The sequence below is a fragment of the Salvelinus namaycush genome, chromosome 8, assembly GCF_016432855.1.
Source record: "Salvelinus namaycush isolate Seneca chromosome 8, SaNama_1.0, whole genome shotgun sequence".
Taxonomy (NCBI): Eukaryota; Metazoa; Chordata; class Actinopteri; order Salmoniformes; family Salmonidae; genus Salvelinus; species Salvelinus namaycush.
Window position 1 is genome coordinate 25546893 of NC_052314.1, and position 20219 is coordinate 25567111.

Consider the following 20219-nt stretch of genomic DNA (forward strand, 5'->3'; position numbering starts at 1 on the left):
TGGATTACAGGCAGCATCCACACTGAGCTAAAGGATAGAACTGCCACTTTCAAGGAGCGGGACTCTAACCCGGAAGCTTATAAGAAATCCCGCTATGCCCTCCGACGAACCATCAAACAGGCAAAGCGTCAATACAGGACTAAGATCGAATCGTACTACGCCGGCTCTGACGCTCATTTAGGCAGGGCTTGCAAACCATTACAGACTACAAAGGGAAGCACAGCCGAGAGCTGCCCAGTGACACGAGCCTACCAGACGAGCTAAACTACTTCTATGCTCGCTTCGAGGCAAATAACACTGAAACATGCATGAGAGCACCAGCTGTTCCGGAAGACTGATCACGCACTCCGCAGCCGATGTGCGTAAGACCGAGATTATTGTGGACTACAGGAAAAAGAGGGTCGAGCACACCCCCATTCTCATCGATGGGGCTGCAGTGGAGCAGGTTGAGAGCTTCAAGTTCCTTGGTGTCCACATCACCAACAAACTAACATGGTCCAAGCACACCAAGACAGTCGAAGAGGGCACAACAAACCCTAGTCCCCCTCAGGTAACTGAAAAGATTTGGCATGGGTCTTCAGATCCTCAAAAGGTTCTACAGCTGCACCATCGAGAGCATCCTGTCTGGTTGCATCACTGCCTGGTATGGCAACTGCTCGGCCTCCGACCGCAAGGCACTACAGAGGGTCGTGCGAACAGCCCAGTACATCACTGGGGCCAAGCTTCCTGCCATCCAGGACCTCTATACCAGTGTCAGGGGAATGACCTAAAAATTGTCAGACTCCAGCCACCCTAGTCATAGACTGTTCTCTCTGCTACCACACGGCAAGCGGTGCCGGAGCGCCAAGTCTCGTAAGTATGCATTTCACTGTAAGGTCTTGTTGTATTCGGCGAATGTGACTAATAAGATTTGATATATTTATGCTATAATGGTTCACATCTACAGTAATGCATGATTTACACGCACACCACCATGCACACACACAGACCTCTCTTCAACCCAGTGTGCAGGATATATTGAACTGGAACCATTTTTACTGGGAGACTCTCCCTAGAGAAGTATGCCTATGTCTAGGTCCATATCGAAATGAAGGTAATGCAGTGACGTGCATTACTTATGTGATAAATGCATAGCGATGACTGCTTAATTATAATACAACAGCGCTGCCTGGTGTCTAAATCGAAACCTGACATTAATAAACCCTATTATGTTGAATACATTGTCTACAATTAAATAGGTCCTGGTCTCTTTAAGATTTAGGTGGCGGTGTGCTTGAGGAAATGTTTCGGAAGTGTAAACGCTAAGGTAGGAGGAATCGAAGGAAAGGAGAGCAAAGGGATGGAGAAATTATCCCTTTTTGACAGCCTATTGGTGAATACACAGTTCCACACAAAATACCAAGCACACCCTGACTGGTGCATTGTCGTCGTTTGACATCCAGTAACGTTAGCGGTAATCGTGAAAGGTAAGCCATTTATTAGACTTACCAACTAGCTAAAGGCACATCTTTACAATTAACGTTGGCAAGCTAGCTAGCCTATATTCATACATTTTTGATAACGACTAATGTTAGTTTACTCGCTAGGTACTGTAGGTACAGTACTAGCTAGCTCGTCAGCAATCTACGCAAGCTTTGATGTGGAAAATATCGATGCAGTTCGTTAGCTAGGTACAGTAGCTACGTTAGTACTGTAAGTTGCTGCATTGCTGGAGCTTGCTAACGTTAGTTAGATGCTCTCGAGAACCCAAGCCAAGGTATGAAAGGTAGTTAACGTCTAGTATGGGCTACGTTGCTAGCTACAGAGTATATGTCTACCTAGCTGTGGGCCAGTTTCTAAACCATACTGTAACGTTATTGTCTTTGTGTGGGCCTTTGCTATTTCCAACCAGCTAGCTAGAAGGCTAGCAATGTTGTTGGTCCCATGAAAGACCGATTGTGTGGAAGGCAGCTCGAGTCATTCCTGCCTGCGTGGCCACCGCTAGACAGATGTTTAACTTAGCCAGTTAACGTTAATTCACGGGTTGTCCTCAGTTACTGGTATGCATTTTTCATTCATTTTCAACAAGACAGTTTCATGTGAACCAGAATCTGGCACAGGAGGCGTTGATATGGCGAATCATATCAATGTCTTCTGATCTGTAAAACCAGATTCTGGTTCAGTTTCATGTGTGTGTATGTGGGTGATTTTTGGGCTCGGGTAATATTTCAGTCCCTCTGACTTTATTTCAAGTATTGGGTCACCAAAATTAAATGTTAAAAGATGTTGTATATAAATGGAAATGTCCAGCATAATGAATGGAAATAAATATAGCATTAATTTAAACTTTTATAAAAAATATTTATTTTTACTTGGGAAATGAATATTAAAATGTGCACATAATTAATTACTTTTGCCATTAATGCAAACTTGTTTTTGTTTGCGAAAGTATAATTGAATAAAATCACACAATTTTCCCTCAGTCTACACTCAACCCCATCACACCAACTAAACCAACCAAAGTCCACCCTTATGCGCCGTCATTAACAGGAAGTGACATCATTCCACATTTATTATTATTTTTTTTTACCTTGATTTAACCAGGTAGGCCAGTTGAGAACAAGTTCTCATTTACAACTGCTACCTGGTCAAGATAAAGCAAAGTGACAAAAAACAACAGAGTTACACATAGGATGAACAAAAGTACAGTCAATAACACAATCTATATACTGTGTGTGCAAATTGAGTAAGGCAATAAATAGGCCATAGTAATTCAAATTTAGCAAATTAACACAAGTTATAGATGTGCAGATGATGATGTGCAAGTAGAAATACTGGTGTGCAAAAAAAAAGTAAAAAACAATATGGGGATGAGGTAGGTAGTTGGGTGGGCTATTTACAGATTGGCTATGTACAGCTGCAGTGATCGGTAAGCTGCTCAGATAGTTGATGCTTAAAGTTAGTGAGGGAGATATGTCTCCAACTTCAGCGATTTTTGCAACTCGTTCCAGTCATTGGCAGCAGAGAACTGGAAGGAAAGGCGGCCAAAGTGGGTGTTGGCTTTGGGGATGACCAGTGAGATATACCTGCTGGAGCGCTTGCTACGTGTGGGTGTTATGGTGACCAGTGAGCTGAGATAAGGCAGAGCTTTACCTAGCAAAGACTTATAGATGATCTGGAGCCAGTGGGTCTGGCGACGATTATGTAGCGAGGGCCAGCCGACGAGAGCATACAGGTCGCAGTGGTTGTTGATGTCAACTGCATGGTACAGAAACAGGCAAGTAATCACATTCTTTTATTTCTGTATTTTGTTATTTTTTAAAGTCAGGTGGGGATCGTCGAGCTGACCAACTCAAACCCGTTACATGAAATAAAGATGGAAAACTAGTACTTTCAAAATTATACTTTAACCCATAAAGATATACAATCTATGAATTTCATGCACACCACCATGTCCTTCACCACATGAGGAGCAGAGGCCATTTTGAACCAAAAAACTCAACCCCGTCACATGTTTCATTGTAACGGGGTTGTAAACCTGTGACCGCGTTGAGTTATTTATGATGATTGCATCTAAACAAATTAATTATTCAATACATTATTTATATTCACTTATGAAACATGCTGTAATGTATTCCATGTGAACAAAAAAATATATATTTTAAGGCAGTTGTTCCTTTAAGTCGCTCTAGATCCTAAATTACTCAAGGATTATAGTGTATACTTGTATATATTCGAAGAATCTTTGATTTAACGTTATCCATTGAAACATCTAGGGAATGATGGCACCCACATCAACAGCAGAAATACAAAGGCAGTGTCGAGCACGTCAAAATGCTGACCCAGAAAAAAGGGAACAATACCTTGAGAGAGAGAGCGTCAGAGATGGAAAATAAATGTTAAGGCAGGGAAAAAGATCAGTGATTTCAGTAAGAGACCAGCATCAGAAGCGTAAACAGTGGAGAACAGCATACGTAACAAGCAAGGAGAGGAAAGAAGCACTGAGGAACTTGACCACTCCTCCACAAAGTCCAGATCAGGTCATCACCCTTGCTCCTGGTGAGCTGATGTCAGCTGCCATTGTTCAACAAAGAAGGACCTACTCTGTGCATGCTTTAACACACAGCACTTCAGTTTCAGGCAGAAGGTCCTGGCTGCTCCAGAACAGCCAGCCAATGAGGAAAATCCACAACCTGTGGACGAAATCCAGGTCTTCTTGGGCAGTGTATAGTGGAATACGATGATGACCTTTATCCAGGCATCATCCTCAGAACGGATAGAAATGTGTACAAGTGAAATGTATGCATCGTGTAGGACCTAACAGATTTTTCTGGCCTTCTCGAGACGACATCCACTGGTATCAGTTTGATGAAGTCCTTGAGATGATTCCACCACCACAGCGTGTGACATCCTGCCACGTAGAGGTTGAGAGAGACGTGTGGGCCAGAATGAGTGAATATGGTGCTCCTGAGAAGAAGGATAGTCATGCTGAACACTCCTGCTGTAGTTACAGCTGTTCTCGCGTTCCAAATGCCCTTGGAAAATGTTCCTACAGTTTGATGACACGTTGAACTGTTCTGATGAAACCTGTTGAATGTTATTAATTACCCTAATGCCGGATGTTTTTATTTGTTTGGTTAATAAAACCCAGATTATTCTAAATATATCTAATGTCCTTGTTACATGGTTGAATACAATGAAATTAAATGTTTGGATCGATTTTTTTTTTTATATGGAAACCAATCTCTTCAACCCGTTACAGTATTCAACCCTGTCACCCTAGTCTCAACCCCGTCACATGACAAAATGTTAAATAAAATGGCAAAGATTCATAAATATGAATTGAATGTTTTCTGAGCTCAGTCTGAAATGTTAAGGACAATCCCAAAAATATTAGATTTGTTAAATTTCTGAACGTTTTTTTATTTAAATGAGCCCACTGACACAGTGTCTATTTCAGGGTTTAATATAGCAAAATTCTGTTATTTTACATTTAATATTATAATAATTTCATTGGTTTGGGGGACACATGAGCATTAGGTAAATGTTGATTTTATAACAAGTATCTTTTATAATCATATTCAGACAACTTTCATATTGTCTGACGGGGTTGAAGATAAATAGTGTCCATATCAGACAAAAATGGACAACAATAAAAGGGCTTTAATGCCTGAAGTGGGAATGTTTTCTTGAAGGTTTAATATGTACTTAATGTTGTGGGGGTGTTAAGAAAATGCATTTATTCTAGTAAAACATTTTATATATATATTACCCCAGCCCAAGAATGACCCATATGTTGGGCTTCCTAATTGAAGCTCACAAGAGAGTCCTTTTCATTTGAAGGAAACATGATTGCTGTTGTTGATTATGCTTATTCCAGCTGACTGTCACACAAAAACCTGTTTTTGAAAAGTTTTTTGGGGCTATGGTGATTCTGACATTGACAGTGTCACTTTGACATATTATGGCAAGGACATGGTGCTCACGTCATTAGGTAGGGCAATCTGTCCTTTTTGAGTTGTGGAGAGCTTAAATAGTTGGATACAGTTGCAGTATGCTTATGTTACTGAAGATGGCATATCCATTGTTATACAAGCCAATTGATTTGCAGGTATTTTGCTTATTTGCCCCAAATATCACAACAACCCCCATCTATGGACATGAAATCTGATCAATATCTTCGTCCTGAAAACACCCATTACCTACCGATCAATACATCCATCTCAGCTGAGCCTGACTTTACCCTTATTCATTATGACTCAAATTCCGTTTAATTACATTGAGCGCATTGAACATCGCCTTTAGCCTTGTGAGGAAGATTTTTCACTGTCTTTTTTACTGTTGTTTTTATTTCTTTACTTACCTATTGTTCACCTAATACCTTTTTTTGCACTGTTGGTTAGAGCCTGTAAGTAAGCATTTCACTGTAAGGTCTACACCTGTTGTATTCAGCGCACGTGACAAATAAACATTGATTTGAGATGGCCCTTTGCTGCCCAAATGTTCTGTCTTCGCAAATACGCCTCACACGCCATACAGTTTTGGAAACAATTGGAGCTTTCATATAAACTGGAAATAAATGTTCCAAATATAAAAGTTGCACCCGGCTATATTTTCAAGGACACAGCGTCCAACCAGTGTGCACTTCCTCCCCTCCAATTTCCGCTTCAAATGTCTCAAAGGAAACCAATTGAGATTCTTCCTCGGTCTCCTCGCCTCCTTCTCAAAATCCATTGGAGGAGGTCAGAGGGAAGAGAGAGAAAGCTAGGAATCAAGGAAACCAATTGAGATTCTCCCCAATGGGGTGTAACTGGGGAGGAAGTTTCAAACTTCATGTTTTTGAAAATTCTGCTGGATGCAACCAGGATGCAACTTTGCTAAACTGCGTACAGTAAGTATATCATTTGTATTTGAAGTATTATTTCTAGCTGATGTGAAAGTTAAGTTCCAAAGGTTTCCAAAACTGTATCGCAAGGGAGGATTATTAACGTTCCGAAACGTTACAACTGAACATTCGTATTGTAGTTCATTGATCCAGCAGTCATCCATAGGGCTTTGATTGAGAACTCAAGGGCTGGCTAGCTATACACCCTTCAATTCTAGAGAGCTAAGCCTGACTGTATGAGAGTCTGAGAGAAGCCTAGCAAAACAATTTAACTCGTGTCCAGTTAGTCACGAAACGTGGCAATGCCTTCAATTGTGGAGGCAAGGCCACACATATTTACATAGACAAGGGATGTTTGTTTTTTGTTCCTATCACGAATGTTGAATAAAATGATATTTGAACTTACTCTACCGATTGTCCATGGTGTTCCTTCAGCTGGTTGATATGAGACAATGAACACAGGAAATTATTATTAAACAGACTTCTTCTAAACGGGGGTCTATGTGTTTTGCAATCAAGACAAAGTACACTAAACAAAAATATAAGGGTAGTGGATCAGAAAACCAGTCCGTATCTGGTGTGACCACCATTTGCCTCATGCAGCGCATCTCCTTTGCATGGAGTTAATCAGGCTGTTGATTGTGGCCTGTGGAATGTTGTCCCACTCTTCAATGACTGTGCGAAGTTGCGGGATATGGAACAATCTGCCGTTCACGTCAATCCAGAGCATCCCAAACATGCTCAATGGGTGACATGTCTGGTGAGTCTGCAGACCATGGAAGAACTGGGACATTTTCAGCTTCCAGGAATAGTGTACAGATCCTTGCGACATGTGGCGGTGCATTACCATACTGAAACATGAGGTGAAGGCAGCGGATGAATGGCACGACAATAGGCCTCAGGATCTAGTCACAGTATCTCTGTGTATTCAAATTGCCATCGATAAAATGCAATTGTGTTCGTTGTCTGTAGCTTAAGCCTGCCAAACCATAACCCCACCGCGGGGCACTCTGTTCACAACGTTGACATCTGCAAACCACTCGCCCACACGATGCCATACACTCTTTCTGCCATTTCCCTGGTACAGTTGAAACCAGGTTTCATCAGTGAAGTGCACACTTCTCCAGCGCCATCGAAGGTGAGCATTTATCCACTGAAGTCAGTTATGACACTGAACTGCTGTCAGGTCAAGACCCTGGTGAGGACAATGAGCATGCAGATGAGCTTCACTGAGACGGTTTCTGACAGGTTGAGCAGACCTTTTTTGGTTGTGCAAACCCACAGTTTCATCAGCTAACCGGGTGGCTCGTCTCAGACCATCCCGCAGGTGACGAAGCCGGATGTGGAGATCCTGGGCTGGCATGGTTACACGTGGTTTGCGGTTGAGAGACTGGTTGGGCATACTGCCAAATTCTCTAAAACGACGTTGGAGGTGGCTTATGGTAGAGAAATGAACATTAATTTCTCTGGCAACAGCTGTTGTGTGTATACCAGTTCTGTTATACTCACAGACATTATTCAACCCGTTTTAGAAAGTTTTCTATCTAAATCTACCAATGATATGCATATCCTAGCTTCTGGGCCTGAGTAGCAGGCAGTTTACTTTGGGCACGCTTTTCATCTGGAAGTGAAAATACTGCCCCCTAGCCCGAAGTTAACTTCATTTCCACTGTAAAAAGCATCTAGACATTAGTTCCCCATGCTTCTATCTTAACATTTGGTTTGCAACAACAGGGGTTTGTACAAACATTGCCATCCTTTCTCTAGACATTTGCAACAGTTTCAATATTGAAATTTGATCACACACAAAAATGTCAATAGAAACAGGTTCAACTAAATGAAATGCAGCTACTTTGCTGTTATTCTAGCTGCACGGTTTGACGTGACTGTGTTAGCTGTAGTTGGCTAGCTAGCATGCAAGGGATAAGAGCATTGCCAGCCAGCATGGCTATGAAACATATAGAACGAACGACTGGGTCGCGTCCATAGATATTTAATAAAAACACTTCACGACTGTCGAGTCTAACAACCTAACCGATAGAATGAACGGACATCTTTTGTCAGCCAGTCGAAATTACGAATCATCATCATTTTCATGGATATATAAAATCTAATTGTATTGGTCACATACACATATTTAGCAGATGTTATTGCGGGTGTATGGAAATGCTTGTGTTCCTAGCTCCAACAGTGCAGTAGTATATAACAATTCACAGCAATGCACAAATCTAAAAGTAAAAGAATGGAATTAAGAAATAAATATTAGGACGAGCAATGTTGGAGTGGCATTGATAGAATGAACGGCCAGCCGGCTTGGCTAGCAACCATAGATGTCGGGATAAGGCCTATATTTTCATTGAGGAATGAAATAGTAGCATATGAATACATTTATTTAAAAAATGGTTTTATTGAATTGCTAACCCGTTAATTGTACACAAGGTTGTACATAACTACTTCTTTTAGCATGGCTGTGCTGATCTACGGTACTCGGCAACCTCGTACCTATGACCGCAGCACAGCCGTGCTAAAAAAGTATTTTAGCACGCCCTCTCGTGTACAATTGCTAGTCGACACCGGTTGGTGTGTAGCACCGTGGCATGGTTATAGACATCAGGTGAAGTAGTTCCTGCTCCCAGGACTGCCGCACAGAGCAGCTTGTCTGTGATGGATTCATCCCAGCCTCTCTCCCTTCTCTACAGTGCATCTCCCCACATGTGCCACAGGGCTTCTTTAGTGTACATTCACTGTCTTTGTGTCCCCATCCGCATCTGAGACACCTGTCCTTCTGTTGGACCCAGGAGGACCGCTGTGCAGTATTCAACTTGGAAAAGTCGGTGCAGTTATTTGAAGTAGTGATCCTTAGAATCACAAGGGGCAAAAAGGCTTAAACCTGTCATTAACCCTGGTCTGTCCTTTGTTAGGTCCACTAGGCTTATGCTCTACCGTGACCTGGTGCACACCAGAGAGAGGGAGGGTGGTGCTCTCTTCAGGCCTCTCCGTGGGGTAGAGGTCAGTGGCTTTCCTAGCTACCTACATTACTGCCTCTTTCCTCACCAGCCAATCAGCAAAGTCTGTGTGTGTATGTCTGTGGGCCTCCATCTTGCAGTATTCCCTTGGGAAAAGTGCTCAGCTAAGATATCCCGGTAGGCTGTCCACATGGGACCCACAAAGGAGCTTGTTTAGAATACCCACCAGGCCTCCCACTGATAAAGTCCTCCAGCACCTTGGCATCTCCCACTCTGATGGAGGGTGCATTCAGGATGGCAGACAACTCACCCTGTACCAGTTGTGGTTGACCATTTGCGCAGCTGCAAGGCTTACATGGCCTAGTGTTAAGGACACTACCTGTTTGTTAACTACCACTGCCTCTCCTCCAGTGGATCTATACAGGCATGTGGAGAGACTGTGGCAGATCGACACTCCTCTCTACAGAAATGAGAACCTTGTGACCTGCTCTTAACAAGACCATGGCAGTGGACATTCTTGAGGCTGAGACTGTTCGTGTGCCAGTGGGTGGTGTAGAGAGTTATGCCACCCCACTGCTGAGAAAAGGGGAGGCCCCCTGAGGCTCTGATGCCGCGCAGTACAGAGTGCCGCCTGGCTAAGGTCTCCACAGACTCCACCGCTGGAGAGGAGAGGGGCCTGGGAATGATATCCGGTGTGGGCTCAGTCTCTATAGCAGGCAGCTCCTGATGACCAGTGGGGGCTGGGATCATGATGTGCCCCTGCCCGGTCTCAGTAGCAACCGTTAGAGGAGAGGCGGCTTCCTGCTGCTGAACTGCATAAGACCGTCCTATATCCTCCACTGCAACCTGTCGGAGACGGATCCCCTGATTGGAGGAAGCCTGGGATCTGGTCTGTTGTTGCAATAGGCAAATCAGACCCTCTATACTCGATATTGGCAAAACATGCTTCCTGTACTCCATACAACATAGTCAGCAATGTCCACGGCGCTGCAACTCCCTGGCATTCCAATTTAGGAGTATAATCGTCCCGCTGCATTGTTGGGGATGCAGCTCCACCTGGTGCCGAATACTATTCCACAGGTGGAGGTGACATCGCGGAAGCCCCTACCTGTCCCGGGGTGTAGGTATAATCCAAATGTGATGGCGCTGCGGCTCAGGGGGCATCACTGGCTGGGGGATAACTGGTAACATAGTCCCTCAAGGCCTCCTGCTCCGGACCACTCATGGGCTGGATGTCAGGTCCTCTGCAGGACCTCTGGAGGTTGCCATATATCATGTTCAGTAAGCCACACATTTGTGAGGTAGAACCTCCAGAATAAACAGGCCTGTGGCTTTACTGATACCTATCTCCTATTCGAGAGACAAGACAACCTCCAGAGTATTCCAAACAGATGACTTTATTGACCTATTACAGCTGGGTATAGGTCTAAAACAGAATAGAAACATGGAATGAAGCTATGATAAATACAATAACTACAATATACATGTAATGGATATAATAATGGAAGAAGTGGCACTGAATAGAATACTATGAATGGATGACAATAACGGAGAGTAACGGGACTGTATAAATACACAGGGACTGGCAGGCTATTACATAGTAACAAGCAATAAAAGCACTGTATGAAATGGATAACAAATAGATAATAGGAAGTACTGGCTAATTGTTACCGACAATAATATAAGTAGCTATTAACACAATAGTAATGAGATGGAGAAACTAAGCAACACCAGCTCCTACTAGCACACAGTGCAATAAGAACAAATAATAAACTTATATTCTTTCATGCAACCAAAACCCATGAATACAACCAAGCTCTCACAAGCAATTACACTGGGAAGGAAAAATACTATCTGAGAGGGGATTTACTTATACCCTTGTGAGAGCATGGTCTGGGCTGACTGTCCATTCACAAACCAGAAGCACTGCATCCTGGGGGTATGGGCAGGGATGAGGCACATGGCTACTCCCTGATTGGCTGGGCTGCAATCTAATGATCTCTCACATGTTGACTAAGAGGGGTAAGGATGGGTGAGACCTAGACAACACGGCACCAGCCAAATTAGGTAAACAGGTGGTAATTTAGCCTAACATCCTGGAGAGGGAATTCTTTACAATCAGCAATAGTTTTGGTAGTTTTGCTTTAAACAGTCAGTGTATATGGTCATTTTTAGATACACAGGGTAAAATTGATCATTTCATAACGAGGAATCACTTTTGCGAGGCACACTGCATGGCCAAAGCGGGTGGAAAAAATAAGCTCACTAAACTTCCAAACAGTCAAAACCATTTGATTTTGAAATGGGGGTGAAATCTAAAGTTATCCTATATGTTCATTGGCTATGTCACAGCTGAATTGTAAGTTGATAAATTAATATCTAAAACACATCTGCAACAATGACAAGTTCATTAGTGGGTGATTTCTGTGAGATGTAGTGGGGTGGTAGATGTCTAGTCTCTCTTGATGGCTCAGGTCAGGTACCTACTTATAAACACAAATGTTAGTGCACTGAATTGTTTCAAACTGAACCGTATCGGAGCCCATGTATATAGATAGATACGTATCGAATCGTCTTGAAAGGGAAAGATTAACATCCAGTTTTTGATAAAATTGCATTCTATGGATCCCCCTACCAAAACCAAAAAAGATCTGTTGTGCAGGCTGCTCTTTCTTTGCCCGATTACCCATCCACTTCGCCCGCTAAAATGAATGTATGTAGTGATAGAGCAGCAGTATTAGACTGAGTCGTCAGGCAATGTCCTTCTCCGTTAACTAACAAACGGCTCCCTTGTCTGAGGTAGCGTAAAATTATATATAGATTTTTTAAATTACTATGGGATATCAGCACCCAAAGAATAGTATGCAGTTAAATAGGAAAATCAGGTACATGGTAAGCATTAAAGAATGTAAAAATGTCCAGGTACTGACTGATACTGAACAAAAATCTAGACGCAACATATAAACACACAAAAAGCTTATTTCTCTCACATTTTGTGCACATTTGTTTTACATCCCTGTTAGTGAGTATTTCTCCTATGCCAAGATACTCCATCCACTTGACAGGTGTGGCATTTCAAAAAGCTGATTAAACAGAATGATCATTACACAGGTGCACCTTGTGCTGGGGACAAAAGGCCACTCTAAAATGTTACATTTTGTCACAACACAATGCCACAGATGTCTCACGTTTTGAGGGAGAATGCATTTGGCATGCTGACTGCAGGAATGTCCACCAGAGCTGTTGCCAGAGAATTTTGTTAATTTCTCTACCATAAGCCACCAAGTTGTTTTAGAGAATTTGGCACTGCATCTAACTGGCCTCACAACCGCAGACCACATGTAACCATGCCAGCCCAGGACCTCAGGGATGGAACCTTTACCCATTCTAAAGAAGAGAGTGCTAGAACAAACAGTAGGTTTGGTAGGGTTTGATGTTGTCAGTAAAGGTGTGGTTTAAAACCCAGGTTGTGGAACCAGGAGTCAGTCAGGTTTGTCAGGTATGGGTGTGTCTCTAAGCCACAATGACACATAAATAACTGCAATATGTTACTGAGCCCAATAATAGTACATTACTTTGTCATGCTCCTGCCTGGCGGGCCTGGGGCATCTAGGCTCCTGCTGTTTCTGTCTGTATGTCTGTCTACATTTTTGGATTTATAAATCAAACTTATTTTGTATTTATATCAAACTGTTTTTCATCACTAATGTCCTCTCTGTCCTCCTCTACAGGGTGGTTGCTGATAAATTAGGGACCAGGGCTAGCTGTGGGTCTGGTGGTGAGACAGTGAGCCATACCTCCTGCCCCGCTGAAATAGTGTGTGTGAGAGAGAGGCGACTGGAGGGGGAGGCAGGTGCCATGCTCCAGGGGTGAGGCGGGGGAGAGAGACACACACACAGGGCTCAGGGCTGGTGGGTGAGGTTGCCAAGGAGATGAAGTTGAAACAGCGCGTGGTGTTGCTGGTTGCCGTGCTACTCCTGTTGGGGCTGGCCAAACTCTTTCTGCTGGATGGAGGAGAGGGGTCCGCAGCCAGTCGACGAGACCTCCGGGCCTTCCGCAAGGTACGGCTGTCTGTGTGCGTGTCAATGTTTATATCTGTGTGTGTACTGTGTGTGTGTACTTGTGAGCATTAATGTGGAAGTCTGTGTTCCCAGATGGAGGCAGGCCTGTCTCTCTCACGCGGTGACCGGCTAACACACACCCTCCAGTCTCCATGGGAGGTGGCAAACCAATGGGTGGGCCCTAGGGAGGTGTACCCTGAGGAGACCCCCGAGCTGGCAGCCGTCCTCTCCGCGCTGGGCACTGCCCGAGTGGAGCGGGCAGATGTGGGCTACAAGGGCACCCAGCTCAAAGCTCTACTAGTACTGGACGGGGGGCAGAAGGTGGTCTTCAAACCCAAGAGGTGAGAGAGGTAGAATACACACACACACACACACACACACAGAGTCCTCTGGTTCTCTGCTGCGGAGTTGTATGGTTTTTGTTGGGTCAGATTAGGCACGGTGCTTTTATTCTGTGTCTTACGTAAGAGGATAACTCTCTCAATCACGCCCTCCCTCTCCATTTCTCTCGCTCTTTTTCCAGGTATAGTAGAGGCTATGTGGTAGAAGGAGAGCCTTATGCAGGTTATGACAGACACAACGCAGAGGTGGCAGCTTTTCACCTGGACAGGTACACACACACACGTATTGGCCTAATGCATTAAAATATATACGTTTTAGTTTTGGCCATCTGGATACTGGTGTTGCTAGTGGTACATGACTGTCTGTCCTGTGTATCTATCTGCTGTAGGATCCTGGGTTTCAGAAGAGCACCCCTAGTGGTCGGGAGGTTTGTCAACCTGAGGACTGAGATCAAACCTGTCGCTACGGACCAGCTACTCAGTACCTTTCTAATGCAGGGTGAGACACACACACACACTAGAGGGCTCTTTTCAGTCCCACCCATAATCTTTTCTTATAGACGTACCACTCCCTAGAAAGTTGATAAGATAACGTTGTGTGTCTGGGTTCAAGCAGCAGTGGGCTGGATCTCTTTCTAAATGGAAATGGTTAACCATTTTCTCTCTGGCCCTTCCTCTCTCTCCAGGTAATAATAGTTGTTTCTATGGGAAGTGTTACTACTGTAGAGAGAGTGAGCCGGCGTGTGCGGAAGGAGAGATGATGGAGGGATCAGTAACTCTCTGGCTGCCAGATGTCTGGCCGCTCCAGAAACACAGACACCCTTGGGGACGCACCTACAGGGAGGGCAAACTGGCCAGGTAGGGGTGTGTGCATTTGTGCTTGCATGTTAAAGTCCTACTCACCTCATTTAATACCCAATTTACTTAACAAAAAATCTAAATAGGTGGTCCAGGTATCCTCATGACATGGCACAAGTTGCCTTGTCTTGTTCCTCAAGCAAGGGGGAGGCCAATGACATCAGACCAACTCCTTGAAGTTTGCAGTTTTCAAAAAAAAACAAAAAAAAAAACAATTTTGCTCAAAACATATTGTTTTACCCTTAAGAGAAGTTAAATTGATTTACAGTAGTTGTAAAAAAAAATAAAAAAAAATAAAAAAAATGTAAATGCCATGTCATAGAAGGGTCCAGACACCTCTTGTGATTTCAGTAGTTTGAGAAACTTACCCCAACAGCAAATCACTTCCTCATCGTCATTGTGTAGTATGGGGGCTTTGAAAAAACATGAACAAAGACATCAAAATACGTATTTTTTGGAACAACAAAGCTCTCAGTATAGTGATGCAGGTCTTTTAGATGTTGTACACATGAAATAGTGTCAGTCCACAACGTATTCCATTTTGTTGTGACTCGAGTGATACCTCTAAATCCATTCTTCAGGTAACTGACAAAATACTGTGAGTAAATATACAAAGTATTTTGAGTATACAAAGTATATTGGAAGCATGGGGTGCTTCCAAATAGGAAGTTCCGGACACTTGTGAATCTATGCCAAGGCGCATTGAAGCTGTCCTGGCAGCTTTTGGTGGCCCAACTCCTTGTTGAGACACTGTTGGTGTTTCGTTTATGTAGGCACCTGTAGCAGCAGGCTACATGGAGAATGGAACAGATAGATATGGGAAATGGCTCAAGTCGCACAAATGGAATATAACGTTGCTGTTAAAGTTCAGATTGGCACAATTTCATGTGTACAACATCTAAAGACCTGCTTTGCTGTTTCTAAAAGGACGTATTTGGAGCCTTTGTTCATGTTTTTTCAGGCCCCCATACTACACAACGACGAGGAGGAAGTGATTTGCTATTTGGGGTAATTTTCTCAAAAACAACTGAAATCACAAAAAAGGACACTTCTATAACATGCAATTTACATCCAAAATAGAGATTTGGTTGTAAAAATTAGCTTCTTCTTTAAATGTATCAATTGACCATTTCGGCACATAACATTTTGTCCAGTATTGCCATGCGTCACATGTTTTTTTGTTTGTATTATCTTTTACCAGATCTAATATGTTATATTCTCCTACATTAATTTCACATTTCCACAAACTTCAAAGTGTTTCCTTTCAAATGGTACCAAGAATATGCATATCCTTGCTTCAGCTCCTGAGCAGGCTGTTAGATTTGGGTATGACATTTTAGGCGAAATTGGGGGGAAAAGGGTCAGATTCTTTTTAAGAGGGCGTCAGGTAGCCTAGCGGTTAAGAGCGTTGGGCCAGTAACTGAAAAGTCGCTGGTTCAAATCCCCAAGTTGATTAGGTGAAAAATCTACCGATGTTTCTTATTGATCCTGTAAGTTGCTAAATTACAAAAATGTAAGTGTTTACATTACTCTGCTTATACTTCTCTTTTAAACAGGAAAAGTAAAAAACTAAATGCTTTAAATGTGTGTAGGTGGGAGTATGATGAGAGCTACTGTGATGCGGTGAAGAAGATGCCTCCGTACGACGCCGGTCCCAGACTGCTGGACGTCATAGACACAGCCATCTTTGATTACCTCATCGGCAACGCAGACCGACATCACTACGAGAGTTTCCAAGACGACGGAGGAGCCAGCATGCTCATCCTGCTGGATAACGCAAAGAGGTGAAGAACACAAACACATCACTAAGTGTAAACACAAAGAAACTCTAGACATGCTGGCAACTCCTTTCACCTCTAACTCCATCCCCCAGTCCACTCCTCTTTTACCTCTGTCCCTGTTGATTGATCTGCTGAGCTAAGTGTGAAATAGAGTAGTGTTTCCCAACCCTGGTCCTCCAGAACCCCCAACAGCACACAGTTTCATTATAGCTCTGGACAAACACGCCTCATTCAGCACATGAGGGCTTGATGATTAAAATGACCAGATGAATCAGGTGTTACAATAAAATGTGTACTGTTGGGGGTACTGGAGGACCAGGGTTGGTAAACACTGCTAGAATGTGTGTTATGAAAGTGTGTCAGGGTTTAACTTGTCAAATCAAATTTTATTGGTCATATACACATATTTAGCTGATGTTTTACGTGTGTAGCGAAATGCTTGTGTTCCTAGCTCCAACAGTTTAGTAATATCTAACAATACACAAATCTAAAAGTAAAAGAATGGAGTTAAGAAATATATAAATATTAGAACAAGCAATGTCGGAGTGGCATTGACTAAAATACAGTAGAATAGAATACAGTATATACAGATGAGTAAAGCAGTATGTAAACATTATTAAAAGTGACCGGTGATTCCATGGCTCTGTATATAGGGTAGCAGCCTCGAAGGTGTAGGGTTGAGTAACCGGGTGTTAGCCGGCTAGTGATGGCTATTTAACAGTATCATGGCCTTGAGATAGAAGCTGTCTTCAGATGCCTTACTATGGTGTTTTGTTGTTTGCAGTTTTGGGAATGCAGCTCTGGATGAAAGAAGCATTCTGGCCCCTCTATATCAGTGTTGCATGTGAGTAGACACACACACTGAAAATACCAACATTTCCTCAAAGGAATCACAACCCATTTCTAGTGTTTATGAACAGTTCTCTCTTACTCTCCCTCTATTCCTCCCTCCCGCCGTCAGGGTGCGTGTGTCTACGTGGAACAGGTTGAACCTGCTGAGAGCTGGGGCTCTGAGTTCAGCCCTAAGACAGGCCCTGACCTTTGACCCCATTAACCCTGTCCTGGCCGAGCCCCACCTGGCTGCCCTGGACAGACGGCTGTCTGGTGTCATAGCAACCATCCAGCAGTGTGTGGAGTCGCTGGGCCCCGACAACACACTGATAGAGGACCGCATGATCTTGCCACACCCTTAGAAAAGGTCAGGAGGGAGGGAGGAAGGAGAGAAAGGATAACCTGTCTCGCCTCGGGGGAGAGAGGGTTGAGCCATGGGAGGAGGAGCTGGATGATAAACCCCTCCTCCTCTCATGGCCCCCCAGAAAGGAACAGGAAATGACCCCAGCAGCAGGAAGTGACTTGATAAAGGACTGGGTGTTGAGTCCTCTATAAACTGTTCCCCTCCACACTAGAACCTACTGGATACCTAACTTTTCTCCTGACATCTCCTCTCCTCTCCCACACACACACACACACCTTCTGCCAAAACCTCTCTCTCCATCCAGTGTAAAGGAGGGAACCAAGGCCAAAGGACTCAACCCAAAGACTCAGGATAGCGGGGGGGGGGGGGGGGGGGGGGTCGCTCACAGGTCAGTGGCGAGAGAGAGACTGGCTAACTGACCATGGGGGGGGCAGGAGGGGGATTTTGGGGTCAGTCTGATTGTGACTGACAGACAGATGTGGCTGTATCCAAAATGGCATCCAATTCCCTGTATAGTGCAGAAGGCTCCAAAAGTAGTGCACTGTATAGAGGGAATTGGCTGCCATTTCACATCTGCTCGATGTGAGCTGTCTGACCAGTGACTAGGGATGCTATTCCACTAGTTTCGGCCCCTGTTTCTCAGACCCAATTCCTGTTCCTGGACTAAAAGCACTTTCAATAGAGATTCTTTATACATGCCATAAAGAGATCAATGGACCGCAGACCGTGGGGGATAGAAGAGGGACACTGTCATTGGTGCCCATTCAAAAAATCTGATCTAACAAAGTGGATATTCGTCAATTCTCTCATGATGTACACTGAATGTAGAAAACATTAGGAACATCTTCCTAATATTGAGTTGCACCCCCTCCTTTTTGCCCTCAGAACAGCCTCAATTCATCAGGGCATGGACTCTACAAGGTGTCAAGTGTTCCACAGGGATTCTGGCCCATGTTAACGCCAATGCTTCCTACAGTTGTCAAGTTGGCTGTACATCCTTTGGGTGGTGGACCATTCTTGATACACACGGGAAACTGTTGGATGTGAAAAACTCAACAGCGTTGCAGTTCTAGATACACTCAAACTGGTGCGCCTGGCACCTACTACCATACCCCGTTCAAGGGCACATTCATCATTTTTTGGGGCATTTCAGCCTCTGAATGGCACACATACACAATCCATGTCTCAAGGCTTCTTTAACCTGTCTCCTTAATTTACAATGATTTTAAAGTGGATTTAACAAATTACATCAATAAGGGATCATAGCCTTCACCTGGGTTCATCTGGCCAGTCTGTCTTTTTTTAACTGTAATGCAGTTGATTGGTAACAATGATATGATCATGTGTTGGGGTTGACATCCATACCAGCATTATACTCAGATTTTTACCCCAACATAGTTTGAAATACACATGTAAACACATACATTTTGATGGCCGGCAATGAGGAGATTCTGGATTTATACCCCACGGAGGGACACGTGTGGCATTACCATTATTTTGGTCGAGTTCGATTGATGTCTTTACCACATGTATTGAGCATGCTTTTTTAGTCTGGGATTAGACTTTATCTGGGTCCCAGGAACTAGCCTTTGGGGCCCTGGTCAGGACTGGTGCACTATTTGAGGAATAGAACCATTTGAGATATGACCAGTGTGTACATACTGAACTGTTGAATAGCATAAGAGTATAATTGAGAATTATAATATTAAAAGAAACCTAATTTAGTGTCAAGTTTGGATGGTGTGTGTGTGTACGTTTTTGCGTGTGGTGTGTGTGTCTGTGTGCATGAGTCCAATGTTTCCCCAAAAATATTTGTTTTTGCAGCAGTGGAAAAGGTCGCGGGGGGTGGGGCAGGCACAGGGGACATGCCCCCCCCAGACAGTTTTTATAGGACTGTGAGAATGTCATTTCTTTTTAAAAGGACGTTCTACTCTAAAATGAATGAAAATCGAATTATGCCGACATCATCCGTCTATGATCTCCCCCCATAAATGAGCCCAATAACATATTGCAAAAAAATAAAAAATGTATGTTTAGGGTTGACTCTCTTACCATAGCCTATACATGGCACCATATTATCAGGCAAGTGTGCTATTAGCAATAAGCACTTTTTATCTGGATTAAAACAGGGCTACTTTCCTGCAATTATATACATTTTTCCATGGAGCTGACATAAAATGTGGCAATGTGAAAGCTAATTTCCTGCAATTCTACACATTTTGCAACTGACATTAAAAAAATTGGGAAATTGAGGGGGTTGCTGGGAAGTTTGGGACTGTATGTTTTCAACATTAAAAATGATCTTTAAATATGCTGTATTTCAGTGTTTAACAAAAAAAGTAATGGTTCCACTTCAATTGTCTGCTCTTGTATAGATTGTTTATGGATGCTTTCGTGTAGATGCTCCTGTATAGGGGGTCTAGAGATGCTCAAACTATCAACTGTTACTGTCTATATACAACCTGCATTTTTAGTGTTCCTCCCTTAGAGGGAGCCAGATCATTATAGTAGAGATATCTAAATACAGACTATCAACTTAGACATCGCATCATTTTATCTGTCCCATAATGGCATCTGTGGGAGAACCCATTGTATGAAAAAGCCACATGTCCCTCCCCTTTGAGAAGGAGAGAGGACGCGAGAAGTATGCAAT

The 20219-nt window shown here is 43.4% G+C and overlaps 1 protein-coding gene across 2 annotated transcripts; it reads left to right on the forward strand.

The window, feature by feature from the left end:
• The first annotated feature begins 1264 nt into the window (after positions 1 to 1264).
• On the forward strand, positions 1265 to 17918 carry LOC120051845 (glycosaminoglycan xylosylkinase). 2 transcript variants are annotated; one of them, XM_038998732.1, is made up of 10 exons: positions 1265 to 1466; positions 9286 to 9373; positions 13062 to 13391; positions 13485 to 13732; positions 13915 to 14001; positions 14122 to 14231; positions 14419 to 14590; positions 16183 to 16374; positions 17156 to 17215; positions 17333 to 17918. In XM_038998732.1, exons 3-10 carry the CDS (start codon positions 13263 to 13265, stop codon positions 17562 to 17564), a joined length of 1230 nt encoding a protein of 409 aa, XP_038854660.1. In that variant the 5' UTR covers positions 1265 to 1466; positions 9286 to 9373; positions 13062 to 13262; the 3' UTR covers positions 17565 to 17918. The 2 variants fall into 2 exon arrangements, with proteins under 2 accessions (XP_038854660.1, XP_038854659.1); XM_038998731.1 differs by lacking the exon at positions 9286 to 9373.
• Positions 17919 to 20219: the final 2301 nt, after the last annotated feature.